We start from the raw sequence: 16,412 nt of genomic DNA on the forward strand, positions 1-16,412 counted from the left end.
TAAATATTAATAAAACAAGAAATAATAAGTTTAATTTGAGTGATTAAATAATCACTAAAATTAAACTTATATTTATTTATTTAACTATTTGTCATTTATTTGACAACATACTCATCCATTACTATTTTATTTACCGACTTGTGCCGTACTTAGTCAATAAATCTGGAGTAACAACCGTGATTTCGATTCTCGGGAAGAGTTTGTGTATATTTATTTCTATACTGATTATATTATTGAATATTTTGAATACTTCTTGAAACGTAATAGAATTCGCCACAAGGTTAATTTACATTGCTGACTGTAGTACCGTGATATCAATGGAATACTTAAAACTATGTAATATTATGTTATCTGTGCTTTAAACGTAGTATTAAGTGTATAATTCGCAAACACAAGACTAATTTATGTTGCCGACTGGAGTAGAGTGATAGCAATGTCAGTAGTGCCTGTAGTTTGTTTAACTACCCTCACTAGATTGTCCAACAAAAAACTGTGGAGTGCTGTGTGTCGCACACAGCACTCACGGCATTCGTATCCTTATTGATTATAAATTCATTTAATTATATATCTTACTGGATTATAACCAGTATATATATAATAATTTGAAAGAGTTTTCACGGCTGAAATCAGTTATTTTTTTATTTATATCGCTTTTCATACCTTCACCCATGTCCTACGGTATTAATAATTAAACGTGCAAGTTTTAAAATAACTAATTATAAAAAACTAACTGTTTCCCGCAACTGCGTCCGCGTGGAATATAAATATTTTTATAATAAAAGTAACTGAAGCCTCGTCAAGTCAGAATAGGTCCAGCTGTTTTAGAAATTAGCGAGAATAAACGGACAGACAAAAAATATTTTTTGTTGTTTTTGACCGTACATACTTTTATATGCATTTCGTGAAAGGCATTTAATTTAAAATTACAAACGGGCACTTTAATTTTATTTATTTGTGTAGATATGGATATATAATAAATAATAGAACAATTAATAATAACATTTATATAAACACTAAAAAGTGTGCTTTATTACAGAAAAGTAAAGTAGGTTTTGTATTATAAAAGAAAAACCAAGTTCAGTAGTGACAGGCTTAATTGTCATGTAAATTGATATAATTATTTTACGATTATCACCATCACGATGACAATTAATAGGAACTGAACCCATTATAATCATATGACAAGTGCTATGCTTTATGGATAGTTTTAAGCAAGTCTACTTATAGTGACTAAAGTCAGTAAAGCACGATGGCATACAAACCTAAGTGGTACAGGCTACACGATTTGACATAATAATATGATTGATAGAGCTCATCAGTGGAGTGGGATCGGCTCATATTTCATACAAACCCGACTGACTAATGCGCTTATTGATATGCAAGTAAGTAGAAATCCTATTGATCGGACCTGCATACCTACTGTGTTGTTCGTAAAGTTATAGATGAAATTGCAGCGATAGTAGTGTCAACGTATATCACTGATGTATCACAAAGTATCACCAAACAACATATATTAGAATAGGATTGAAAATATTAATTTCTCATTAGCTTGATGCTAACTATCTTATCCTATGAAGTACTTCCAAAGATAGTATCTTAGAATTTGTAAATCAATGATTTCATAGAATTTGTCGCCTGATATTAATATAAAAGACCGTAGTAGTCGATATGGAATATACAAAATGTGCCTAACTTTATAAGTTCTTTACTCTGAGTCCTCAAAATTATATTATACATCCAAAAGTGTATGTATATATATATATATAATTAATACTCTATTTTATTGACATATTTAATGAACCTAATAATATTCTAACTTAGAAATTAATTTAATTTTTCACATATATTTTTGCATTAAATGCTTTATATGGGATTACCCAATATGTCGTTTTATATATCTCATAACAGTACTATTTTTATTATACCAGAAAGCCAGTGACTTCAACTAAATTTAGTACTGTCCATTAAACCTCTGCACTGTGAGAACTTCTTATAATCCCCGTCTATTCGTGGATGTTACATTAGGTGTCTCTGGATATTACAGGAAATCCAGGCCATCATTCTGTCACGAGTTCAAGAAGAAAGAGAATATATAATATAATAATCTTGTGAAACGAATTGTTGAATAGGTACCAGATACGAAATATTTTATTGAACACCACCGCATGAACGAAAGTCCTAGACAAAGTTTGTTTTCATTGTGGTAGGTAACATAAAATATATTTTTATATAACTAATAATAACATCGATTAATTATTTCTTATCTATATACTATTTTTGACTCTAATCAATTTATTGTACAAACGTTTCCACAAAGTATTCAGGTTTTACAAAGGAAAAAAACTGTCTAGTCTCTCTTTAATACTAATACAGTACCTATACTAGTTCTTAAGAATATCATTGTCAAGTCTTTCTTTAAAAATCTTATACAGCATATAATAAAACACAGTTTCCATAATACCGAAATTTATTATAATTTAATATTTTTATTTTACAATAATAAATAATTTTTATATAATATAATAACAAAATACATAATGTTTTTTCTATTGTTCGGTAGGTAGTTTTTGCTAGTTTCCAGCGTAAACTCCACAGAATAATGGATTCCTTTCAAGTGTCAAATAGAATATGAAGGGATGATCAGCCCTAAAGGTGTATACAGTTGGCTGCGGTAATGCTGCTGTTATACCCACAACAAATGCTGAAAAAAATAATTATGCAATGTATTACATAATATTTATATAAATAATAATCAAAATATTGCCTGCCAAGTGGACTAACGTCACATTTTTTTCATTTTTCTTAAGATATGAAGACAATTCTAATAAATTGAAGGAAAAAAATGTCCTACTTTTCTTTTTCCTATACAAGCTATTACTCAATATAAACATTTAATATTAAAAAAGTATTGTATAATAGCATCAGTAGCATGATAGGTATAAAATAAACGGACGGGGAAGCATGAGACAATAGGAGAAGAGACGGGAAGGAAAAGTCTACTAAAATTCTGAAGGTAAAATTGCATAATTTGGCTGAAGAAATAATAGTTAAGTTAGTTTGAGTGACAAAAAAAGTCTGAATAATATGTATTGTAGTACAAATATTTTAATATATGTATAGTATATTATTCATACCATTTGCAGCTGCTGCTTCTGTTCCTGTTTCATCAAACTTTATTTTAGCCTTTTGTATCGCAGCTGATACCCCTAGTTGTTCATTGTTTTCCAAGATTCCACTTAGATCCGCTTTGCTTGAGTCAAATATGTCGGTGACACTGACCTACAAATAAAATATTGTTAAACAATATTACAAGAACAATACAACAAATATTGTTTTAACAGTACATATTATCTTTTTTCTTACCTTTTGAAGGATGTCAGCTAAATCAATAGAGGTAGCAATTTCATGTCTTGGTATGTAAAGCAAACAAGTTTCGTCGTTTAATAAATCAAGAGCTTTTTTATATACAGCGGGATCTGTAAGATTTTCTGCAAGTGCACTGTAGCCCTCTATGTCATTTGGAAGGAAAGCTATGTATGAGAAATTGCCTCCTTTGTATACTATTTCAATAATCTAGAACAAAAATTTAATATATTTTAATTATACTTATATCACATTTTTGGTAACAAAAATAAAAACAAATAATATGGTTAACTTATTATATATGTGTTTCCTAAACCTAATCGTACATACCAACTAATCGAAATTATCTAAAATAATAATAATAATAAGCCTAAACAATACACACATCATCACCTATTCCTAAGATAATCAGAAGTCGTGTTAAAGATCCTAGACAGCCGATATCTACTCGTGTATACGTACCTTACAATTGAGATCTTCACTTTCCGCATAATTAAAAATGCCTTTTTGAAACATCAATGGCACTTGCACAGTATTACTATTACTGACATGGAAATCATCATTTTTTGTATCATTTGGATTGAACTGTTTCTCCCAATTTCCCTGTGAGACAAAAATTGTAAAAAAAAAGTTATATCAATAAAGTTTATTTTTAAGTGCGTTGAATTCAATATTATCAATATTATCACAGATAAGATAAGATTACATTGTATTATTATAGTTACCAAGAAATATATGACGTTGGTCAAGACTAAACGAGTAGAGGCGCTGAACATACTAGGAGATACAAGGTCTTTTATAAGCTCTCTTGTTTCTTTCTCGACCTGAAGTTATATAAAAATAAATACATTAATAAAAGAATTATATTCACAACTTAGATAATTTGCAGTATATTGTGTATTTGAAAAATAAAAGAAAACAGACTGATATTGACTGATGTGAATAACACAATATTTTAGAGAATAGACGAAGTAATGATTCCTGCTAAGTTCTTGATTTTAAGCGAATAGTTACTGCACTGACACTAACTACAATCATTAAATTTATTTTAAATCTAAGAATTTAATAATATCTTCATATAATATATTAAAGAACTAAGAAATAAATTAGGAAATATATTTATGTAATAAAAAAAATATTTTCATAATATTAAACTATATATAGTTTAATATTATGAAAATTATTATTTTATTTAAATAATCTGACCTTTAATAAAAAGAAGAAAAATGGTAATGAAACCAATAAATAGTCATTGTATTCAATGAAATAAAAAATATGAATATATTTTAGTAATATGCAAAATAATAATTATTGTTTATTACTAGGCTCAGTTATACTCTATATCATAAATAACTTAGTTTTGTACATATGATGAATCGAGTCTAGAAATGAGAGAGAAATTAAATGTCATTTCAATAACAAATCTTACAGCAAAATGAAGTTCATTTCTATTTTGAAACATATCTATTGATAAAAATATAGCTTAATATAGTTAGTTCATACCTACCCAGGCATTAATAGTGTCAGCAGCTTGTTCGGGTTGACTAAAGTTAATGTTTTCTGCTTCAGCACCGAAGACATCACGTGTGTCGTTAGCAAAACTCTGAGTTAGTTGGAAATTCTCGTTCACATAAATTTTGGCAGCCAAATCTAACACAGCTTCTTGTTGTGCCTCTAGTGAACTTATAAGCGGCGGGAATACACTTCGAATCTTTAAATTCAAATATACATAATTAATTAGACATAGATAGATTATGTACAAGCCATCTACGTGCATACCTCTTTGTTATTTATTTCTGAATTTAATAATGTATAATTTATATTTTAAAATATATATGAACAATTAATAAAAATAATAAATTGACTACAGTATAAAATATCTTTACCTCATTCTTGCTCTTAAGATTGAGAATTTTCAATAACTGATCGATTGAATTTCCAGGTTCTGTATAAAGAGCTAACTCGGCTAAAGGAATTAAAACAGAGAATGGCGACATTACTATGCTGGTTAGTGGATTCTTTTGGATTAATTCCTGAAATAAAACAATGGATTAAGTCTATCATACTAATATTATAAAGAAAGTGAGCTGAGTGACAGTTATGTACATAAATGTGTTGTACATAAGTGGTGTATTTTTAACATTTCCTAAAATGTAAAGAATATATTTATAATAACTACAAAAAGTCTATAAACAATAAGAATTATAAGAGCATCGATATATATGAAAGGTATAATAAAGGTATAATAAAGGTATATATATGAAAATACATGAACATAGGCATTTTAGCGTGTATAAAAAATAGCTTATGTAAAATAGCTTATATAAAAATTTGTAACTTTACATCAACATTAAACAAAAAAACATAACAAAAAACAATCATTCTAGTTAAGCGTTTAGATATACACATAATATGAACGCTAATAATTTTTATAACTTTATAAATAAAAATAATATTTTTATTTATAATATTAGCTATATACGCATAATATATATAGCAAATGTTTTATAAAATTATTGGTATAAAATATTACTAACATATAGAAAATTTCCAGTGAAATCGATATTTCCTTGTATCAAGCTGGTTTGAGCGTCTTCATCATTTCCTGTCGGAATTTCAGTTGTTGTTGATGTACAGGAATCTAGTTGTAGAATTTATAAATATTATGTTAGTGTTGAATTATGAACTTTTAAAATTCAAATTCAATAAATAAATAGCTAATATTATGTCAAATTTCTTTAAAATTATCATCAGAACTATGCAAATAATAATTATTAAGTTTTTACCTTCAGCAACAACTTAACTATTATTATATTATAAAACTTAAATATTATTATATTGTATACAACTTCATTACTTTCGTATATATTACGTTACGTATAAGTTCTGTTCTCCAGTTATCTACTTCTGTACATTTTTTACAATTGATAAAATTTATACACATTGTCTTTATCTTAATTTTGTCATAAATAAAATCAATTTTATTGTTGAACATTATCATCTATTAATATATCTTCAAATTCTACTAATTTATGACTGTTATGACGTAACAGAACTAATAATTATTTATTTATTTATTAAAACTTTAATGCACAGATACATAAATAAAGGTGCACATGGCAGACTTAATACCTAGAGGAATTTTCTCCCAGTCAACCATAGGGCAAACAGAGATTCATGTGGGCGGTGCATTATGATTAATATGTAATACATAATACTTACATAATTTAATAATATATATACATACATACCAATACATATATATACAAATCAACAATGAAAGTCAGGTTCCTGAAGGAGAAGGGTGTAGAGGAAAATTAAATGGTATTGAAGTTTGGAATAAAAGGAATTACTCTAGTTCAAAGAAAGGTGTTCACGTAATTTTGATTTCAATGAGAATTTGGAAGCGCTAGATTTAATGTCAAGGGGTAACTCATTCCAATATTTGATGGCTTGTAATGTGAAAGATTTTGAAACGAAGCTCGTACGATGAGCAGGAACGTGGAGGAAAGTAAGTATAGAATATTTAAATTTATTTATACAAATATAGTATTAAGAGTTTGTGTGTTGAGATGATTACGCGAAACTTAGCAATAATTATCTCCAATTGGAAAAATCATGTTACTAAAAGCAAATACTGGGCTGTAATACACTGAAGTCATCATTTCAGCTCCTCTTTTCCTTCTGCCTATGAAAACACAACACAATCCGAAATATTAGCCGCTAAAAATTCATCATGATTACCTCATTAATGTAGTTAAAACACCTGTACAAAAATATAAGTAATTGAAGTCCATAATGTGTAGGCAAAGATTTTTCTTTAGCAATAATAATTGAAACGCTAAATGAGCTGCAGCCACATGATAAGTGTAGTAGTGGCAAGTGACAAATGTTACCTACATTTTTGTACAGAGTATATCTCGGTATAGAAAAAAGACTGGTTGACTGGAAAGGAAAAAGAATGGCCCGACCATATATTTCAAAGAACCAGCAACACGAAATGCTCTTTCGAATCGTCATCTAAATTTGTCTAACACGTTTGATATTATTATTTACAAGTGTACGCAACCTCTTTGCTGCATTATATTTTGTTTTATTTTATATTTTATTACTTTTAAAATAGGAACACAGAACTCTCGCATTTTAAATATGTTATTCTTAAGTGAATCATTTGAAGGAAAATACAAATCCATTACAATTTACAAAATATTCATTTTATTTTCACATAAGAACACAAGGATAGTACAAACAAAATATACCACAGGGAAATAATGGATGTCGTCTTTAGAACTCCTAGCCATTTTCTATTAGAAGTCCACAATCCCATGCTATCTTCAAAAATTAAGAAGATTGTGACTATCTCTCCTACACAAAAATCTTTCTCTAATATGTTTTGTTTTTTTTATATATATATATATATATATATATATATATATATATATATATATATATATATATATATATATGTATTTATTTATATATTTTATTTATTCATACGCATTTTACTTTATTTAATTAGTTAGACATATTTATTTATACATGTATATATAAGATCAAAAATTCGATCTACCAGATTGTACGTAAGAGATTGCTTTGAGCGATAAGGCTGAATTTTATTAGTATATTTATATTAAATTCTTTTTTTGTAAATATCCTTTCTTTATGAACAATAAAGATATATACATATATACTATTCTTATTATTAATTTTGTTGATTCCTTTGATCAATAATGAAATTGACTAATGAAATGTAAATGTAAAAAACCGAAAGATTAGACACTACAGGATCCAATTAATAGTTTTTTTTTTATTATGCTGAAAAACGTATTTAAAAAAAAAACGCATCTACTGGAGTCCGCGGATTAATATAATTATACACTTGATAATAAATAATAATATTTTATTGATAACTTACCACAATCTTCCTTAGGAATACATACTCCAGTATCATTTCTAAGGTAACCATTACGGCAAACACAAGCTCCTTTTGATGACACCGTCTGAGATGGACATGAATAACTCTTGCCGATACTGTCGCAGGTCTGCGGCGGACAGATTACAGGGTGTTCGTCATACACTTCATTGGTCCCATTGCATTTTACTAAAACGGATGTATTAATAATAATAGAATTATCAATTAGTATACTCATTTGCGGTTACTATTAAGGTAATAAACGATAAGTATCAACAATACTTACAGCATTGTTCCACTGAAACACATACGTTGTTTAGGTTTCTAAAATACTTGGGTTTACATCTACAAGCTGGCTTACAATATCCAGGTACTGAAGACGGATTAACAGGTATAGAAGGACAACTGTAGCTCTTGCCTATAGAGTCGCAAGTTTGCGGCGGACAGACAGGAGGACATGAGTCGTATACTTCATTGCGTCCTAAACATCTAGCTGCAATAAATCAATAAGCACGGGAACTTTTAATAATGCCCTTAAGTGTTAAAAAATAATAACTCTGAATAATTTGTCTCCGCTTATGTAAATTAATAGATTCCGCTAATGTAGATAATATGAAGACTTATAACCCGAAAGACTTTCTTTCCAATTGAAAAAAAGGTTTTGAAACGGAAATAATATTATATATGGTTTGCTTTTACTTTATCAAGTAAGCAAAGTAACAGATATCTGTAATTGTTGTTTATACCAGTTTCTCTGTTTGTAGACGTTGAGAAAGACTGGACGAGTCTAAACTTGATGATGACAAACCTGTTGATGATGAATTTGATGATGATGAGCTTGATGACGATGAGCTTGATGACGATGAGCTTGATGATGATGAACTTGATGACGACTTTCCAGATGCTGAACTTGAACTTTCAGATGATGCAGATGCACTAGTAGCTGGATGACATAATAATTATAAAATAATAATTAATTGAACGATTCATATTTTTTAAAAAGTCCATTGATATTTCAAATGTCTTAAGTGTATTGTTAAAATAGCTATAATGTCAATTTGAGTCCGAAATCAAAGTGTCAATACCAAGTAACTGTGAAAATGCATAAAGATACAGCGACATTAGTACCTTTTTTACTTAGGCTCTGAAGTTGAAACTACTTTGAAAAATCACTTTAATCAGAGAAAATATCAGCCTGTTTACTATTCATAAAATAATAAGCCATCCGTACCTATGTAATTAGTAATATGTAATCATTACTAATTACGTATACCTGTAGTACAAACATTATACTCATAGCCATTATTGTACTTGATGCTGATGATGATGCTTGTGAATCTGAATTCGATGATGAACATGTTTCTTTCGAGTATGTTACGAGATTAAATATTAAGACATTTCAATCTACAATGTCATGGTGTTTTTCTTTTAATTTATAGAAAGTCTATCTACAAATAGATGGAAAGAATATTCTCTTTTTAGTTATACAGGTTTGCTGGACGACAGGAAAACTATATTTCATTTTTTTTTCATGTTTCTATTATTTTTTAATTAAGAACTATAAAGTAGATATCCATATCTATCTATCCATTTTTATCTTTGAAATTATTAATAAATCGACAAGTTTTGCTAATTATTACTAACACAGTTAATTACGTTTTTACATACCTGTAGAAGACACCGAAATAATCACAGTAGCGATAATAGCAACAAGAAAAATATATTTCAGCATTATGCCAACTGAAGGCCAATTTTCAATCCCAAATGTTACCAATTATGCTTACCTACTTCTTATATACTATGGTATTGATACGTGCTTGCACTTGTTTCAATAAAGAATATAATGAAGTAAAATAAATTTACTTTAAAAGACAAACTTGTATATATAACAAACAATTTTTCGAATTATATATTTTTTAATTGCGTCAATAAACAGTGAGTGTGCACTTCTATGGCAGCTGTTTGAATAATATGACTTTTGCCTACTGAAGTAATGACAATTTAAATTTGCTATTTTTGTTATTTCTAAATGTGGTTAATACTGGTAAAATTACGAAATCTATATGTACAGAATAAATGTAATAGCAAATGGAAATTTACAAAAAAAAACAATTACTAATATCACAGATAATATAATACATTATTATTATATATAATATAATACATTATTATTTATTACATACTAATATTAAGTTAATTGTTTTCTGATGTGCCCGTTTACCGCTTCTTAATAAATTGACTATCAAACACTAAATAAAATTTTCAAAAAAGACTAGTAGCGGAGCCGGTTTTTCCGCAGGATCAAAACTCTCTTTTCGTCTCGATACATCTGTCTAATATGTTTTTGTTCTCTAAAAGCATTTTTATTATATATTACGATATCGAACTATGTACACCAAAGCATTTAACATCCCATTGAAGGACATGAGTGGAGATGTGTTGCTAGTATGGGTTCAAAAGCAATAGATATCCTTTCTGTGTTAATATAAGTATATAATTGTTCACGCCGTATAGACGGCAGAGCGGGGCGGAGGGGGCGGCACACATCAGTGTGAACTTAGCATCGAGCGCGGTGCACACACCGGAGAAAAAATTAGCCATAACGGCGGATAGACGATAAATACATAATTCACGAAAATACGCCCTTGTACACGTTAGCCATAATGCAATAATGTAAATATTTTTCACAATAAACAAAAAACAAAAACATAATAATGAGTTCTGTGTCATCGTGTGTTAATAGTTCATAAAAAGTTTATTTGTAGTGTGTATTATATTAATCTCCTATGTGTAGCTAATACATAGTCCATGTTTTAAGACGATTTGTAGACACGATTTGAAATAATAATAGTATTGATACATCATCAATGCGCAGGATCTGCCTTTGAAATGAATCCGGACTACGGACTTGCTTATCGATATATATTTAAAACAGAATACTAGTTATCAGAATACTCGCATATACGTAGGTCTAGAGGGCGCTCAGTTCAGAGAGACCTTGTGGTTTTCCTCGGACTCCTTCACGAGTCTGTAGGGCCTTTTCACCTAGGATATGATGACGATGTTAAGGAGTCACGTCTTTACGGATGTTTTTTAGAGCGCCAGGTATGTTTTAGCTTTATTTATACAGAGGTGTGCTTCCTCTGCACCTTGGATGAAACTGTGGACGCGTTCTTGGCCTCTATTTCTTTAATACTTCGGCGGACGCCTGTACTAGGTTGTGGAGGTGTAACCCTACTGGTATTTCGGTTGTCCGTTGGGTCGTCCTTATACCGAACATTTTCCTGACTGAACGGTGTATCTCGTTTATGAGTGCTGAAGTTTTATTCATTCTCCGGGCACTCTGTGTGTGTACTCAGTGCCTAGACAGTCACTGTGTTCCTCGCTTTGGGAGGTCATTTAATTAATAATTCTAAAAATATGGTCAAATTCCGCAATATACAATTTTAGCTGACCGAGGTACTTTTGAAGTCTGTCTCATCTGTTACAGCCGCCAAGCAACTTAAAGATGTGTTTCCGTTGATGGGGTATAGTGAAGATTAAGCAGTAAAATTACAGTGTACGGATGCATAGCAACGTACATAGCACACACAGGTGTCACATAGATAACGTGATGTCCATGGGGCTGTTCATTATCTACGCCGACGATAGCCACTTACTACAAGATAGGCCGTCATTACAATGATCACTTACTATTAAAATTACCTAAAGAAAGATGACCTCTATATATTATTTTTGAATTTTGTATTTTGATCTTATACTTTCATAACGCTAATCTTATTATAGTATGCCCCTGACATCTAGTACACAACTGTCATATAATATCCGTGTATTGTTGACTTCACAGTAAATGGACATTTCCCTATACTGTAATAATCTTATCAAATGTATTGATGAATAGATAATTCAGATAAGAAAGATTTTATTCTATACTGCCTCTTAGACGGACGATCAATTTCAAATGGTTGTAAAATATAAAGATCGGTTATTTACGTTTTTTATTTTATTGGAATGCTAAACATATAGGCTACGGTTGCTGTTTGGCTTAGGTGTAGCTACCTAAGCTAAGCAGTAGCCTATGTACATGAATAGCACTAAAGCCATCACGTTATCAAGTAATACCTACGTTAACAATTATACGTTGCCATTCTAAAGGATAAGATGTTTTGCCTTTTATCCAGTATCCAGTTTCCTAATCTACACCGTACAATCGGAAATAGCCGTAATGATTACATATTTGTTTTTAATATAAATTTTCAAAAATAATCGTTTTGTTTGGCTTTTTAAAAATTATTCCAAAATAACTTACAAGCTCAGTTATTTCTGTGCTATTCATTAAAATTGGTTTAGGTACTCCTACAATCTATTGCTAATACGTAATGCTTGCTTCAATTTAATACATTGGCTAGGAGCTAAGTTATGCTATGTACACAATCATCCGCAGTGGAGTGGAACTATCCCTATTACTTGCATTCCCCTGATTTAGTCACAGGACTATCGACTTCATTGATGTTAGAAATGACCCGACAGGTAATCCTTAAAGTGGTCTCTCCCTGAAAGTTATTGTAGTGAACTCCTGGGTAATTTGTCACAAATGTTTGGACAAATTTACCTCATACTCATATCATCATCCACTGCAGGCCCGCTAACGTGTACCGTTAGCGAGGTTTTTACTGGTGATAATTGTGAAAACCGTAATCTTGGATAAAACGTGTTCTAGGAAGAGTCCTCGGTATATTTCTTTATCAAAGTATGATATAAAGTATGTATGTTACTCGTAAGTACGTTACAAATATTTTCATATGTCTGTGTGTATCCATTATACAATGTAGGTACAAATTAGACTAGTAACTCATTAGTCATAATAATAGATTAGTAACTGACCAAATACGATATTTATTTTTTCTTACTTTCATTTAAAATAATGAAGATTCATCTTTGTTATAAAATCATGATACCACACTACATGTAATGAAACACAGTTTTCGAAATATTCAGATTATTTATTAAGTGTACATTTTATAATTATTATTATTATCAACAACGTATGCCTTGTATATTATTAACAATTTTTATATTATTATAAATTTTTCAATTTGTGATACATAAAAATACTATACATATATTTGTTCCATTATAGAGTAGTCTGTACTAGTTTCCAGCATACACTCCACAGAATAATGGGTTCCTTTGAAGTGTCAAGTAAAATATGAAGGGATGATCAGCCCTAAAAGTGTATATAATTTCCTGTGATATTACTGATGTTACTCCGACAACTAGAGCTGGAAAAAATAATCACTGTGTAAATAAATAGTAAATAAAATAATAATAAGTATATTATTACTAAAAAGTAACCCAATTTTAATTATCTTAATATATAATGTATTAGAATAATTTATTACTGGTTATAATCCAAATACAAATTATCTTATAGCTACAAAAAATAAACTAAACCCATTATATAAAATCAACATATCATAACAGTGCACTAAATAAATTATATTTAAATATTTGGTCAATATTGCTTTATACCTTATAACGACTATGAAAACTATTGAACTAACATATCAGGGGGTATACGAGCGTGGTAGTCACTATATGAGTCGTATTTGTAAATAGTAAAATTAGCGATTGTAAATATTGATTTAGGCGGTCCACTTCACGAGTGTACCAGAATGACAGCCAGTAAAGACAACAGATGACAACATACGACAGCTGTCGTACATCAGATGACAAGCGCCTCATACGCCACTACGTAATGATCACGATCGTTCTGTTAAGGACGTGTCGATTGAGAAGAAAATATTAATTTAGAATAAAATTTATGCACACGATACCCCATATGTTGTTAATTGCATCAGAATGTTAAAGAAATATAGCTACTATCTTTTGACTGGTGAACACATTACTGGTGATTCCAATATCGTAGACGTCCCTGACAACATGAGAGTTAGCTCATGTGAATATTTATAATTTGATTCAATTAAATATATCCTGTTTCTACAGTTACCACGTTTAACATGAGAAGTAGCAAAAATGCATATTTATTTAATACATATACACAATAAATTACTCATACCATTAGCAGCGGCTGCTTCTGTTCCTGTTTCATCGAACTTAATATTAGCCTTTTGTATCGCAGCTGACACACCTAATTGTTCATTGTTTTCCAAGATTCCACTTAGATCCGCTTTGCTGGTGTCAAATATATCGGTAACACTAACCTATAAATAGTAATATTACATATAGATACATTTGTATCGTTATTTTGCTATTTTTTTATAGTAAGTATATTGTCTTACCTTTTGTAGAATATCAACTAAATCAATGCTAGTAGCAATTTCATGCCTTGGTATGTAAAGGTAACAGGTTTCATACTTTAATAAATCAAGAGCTTCGCTATATACAGCAGGATCTGTAAGTTTTTCTGCAAGTGCACTGTAGCCTTCTACGTCATTCGGGAGGAAAGCTATGTATGAGAAATTTCCTCCTTTATATACAATTTCAATTATCTACAAACAAATAATTAAATAGATTTTAATTATAAACAATACCAGGTTCCACAATTTTTCTTTTCATATTTTATATAATAGTAACATAAAAACCCAGAACATTCCGTATAGAGCAATCAGTTTCAAACTTATGTTGTGGGTACCAGAAAACTGATATAAATACTTAGATATATTTTTTTGTTAGTGCCTAGAAAATATAAATGGAATACACCCAAAATGAATATAAATAATTATATAAATGTTTGCGTCGTGGGATGATCGACGAACTTCATTGAGAATGTATGAAATAAATAATGAAATGTCTTTCAATATGTTCCATATTTGCACGTATATTTACCTTACAATTGAGATCTTCACTTTCTGCATATTTAAAACTGCCTTTTTGATACATCAATGGTACTTGAACAGATTTGCTATTGCTAACATAGAAATCATTCTGTTTCGTGTCATTTGGGTTAAATTGTTTCTGCCAATTTCCCTGCGAAGAAAAAAGACACTTATAAATAAATAATATAATGTACGAGCCTCATGTACGAACGGTACATCAATAGTATTAGGTATGTTGATGTTATTATAATTATATGTATTTACCAAGAAATAAATGACGTTGGTCAAGACTAAACGTGTAGAGGCACTGAACATACTAGGAGATACAAGATCTTTTATTAGCTGTCTTGTTTCTTTTTCAACCTGAAATTATAACAAACTTATTCATTAAAATACAACACTCACAGCTTAATGAATTTGCAGTATTATACATATGTAAGAAATAAAATAAATTTTGATCAATTCTCAAAAAGTATAGACGTTGACAAAATGAAAATGTACATAATATATAAATATTGTTAATTATAGATTTTTTGAAGACCATGACTTTCTTTAAATGAAAGAATACTGCAATTTACCGACACTACTTGTACTACATTACAAAGGCTTTTTAATTTTGAAAGTTGTAAAGAAATACTAAATAATAGTTCTAAATTTATCTGCGTATATTAAAACTTTAGTATTTTATATAACATTCAAAATATTGAAATGAAATTGAAACAATTAAATTATTTATTCTTAATCACTAGAATTTGTACTATTTTAATAATATGAAAGGAAAAAAGAATAAAAAATAATAATTGTAATTTTACTAGGTTCAATCTGTACAATATATGTACAGATTGAACCTTACAATTATTTATAATTACAATTCCAAGATATCTCAGTCTTGCTAAAATGATTGCTATGGTGCTATGATGCATCACACAATAGTATACTTATTATAATTTAAAATACATATTATATATTCATAATAAGTATGAAAGCTTGTCCATGCATACCCAAGCATTAATAGTATCAGCAGCTTGTTCGGGTTGACTAAAGTCAATGTTTTCTGCTTCAGCACCGAAGACATCACGTGTGTCGTTAGCAAAACTCTGAGTTAGTTGGAAATTCTCGTTCACATAAATTTTAGCAGCCAAGTCTAATATAGCTTCTTGTTGTGCCTCTAGTGAACGTATAAGCGGCGGGAATACACTTCGAATCTGAAAATTCAAATATATATAATTAAGTTGACTGAGGTATACTTTGTTCAAAGTCGCCTGTGTTGCTTTCTTATCTATATTTGGCATCAAACA

At 29.5% G+C, this 16,412-nt stretch overlaps 1 protein-coding gene across 1 annotated transcript in view; it reads right to left on the minus strand.

Annotated features, from left to right (window-relative positions):
* The window catches only part of LOC131843615 (uncharacterized), an 82,001-nt gene that overhangs the window by 36,034 nt on the left and 29,555 nt on the right, over positions 1 to 16,412 (minus strand). Inside the window, 15 exon segments of the mRNA XM_059192287.1 lie at positions 3,135 to 3,279; positions 3,364 to 3,573; positions 3,826 to 3,966; positions 4,089 to 4,187; positions 4,871 to 5,074; positions 5,250 to 5,396; positions 5,901 to 6,004; positions 8,279 to 8,464; positions 8,562 to 8,768; positions 9,084 to 9,218; positions 14,355 to 14,499; positions 14,578 to 14,787; positions 15,125 to 15,265; positions 15,379 to 15,477; positions 16,116 to 16,319. Of these exon segments, the coding sequence (XP_059048270.1) occupies positions 3,135 to 3,279; positions 3,364 to 3,573; positions 3,826 to 3,966; positions 4,089 to 4,187; positions 4,871 to 5,074; positions 5,250 to 5,396; positions 5,901 to 6,004; positions 8,279 to 8,464; positions 8,562 to 8,768; positions 9,084 to 9,218; positions 14,355 to 14,499; positions 14,578 to 14,787; positions 15,125 to 15,265; positions 15,379 to 15,477; positions 16,116 to 16,319 (2,377 nt within the window).

Source organism: Achroia grisella, unplaced genomic scaffold (genome assembly GCF_030625045.1).
Source record: "Achroia grisella isolate CSIRO2021 unplaced genomic scaffold, CSIRO_AGI_Agris_v1 utg327, whole genome shotgun sequence".
In the NCBI taxonomy this organism is placed as follows: Eukaryota; Metazoa; Arthropoda; class Insecta; order Lepidoptera; family Pyralidae; genus Achroia; species Achroia grisella.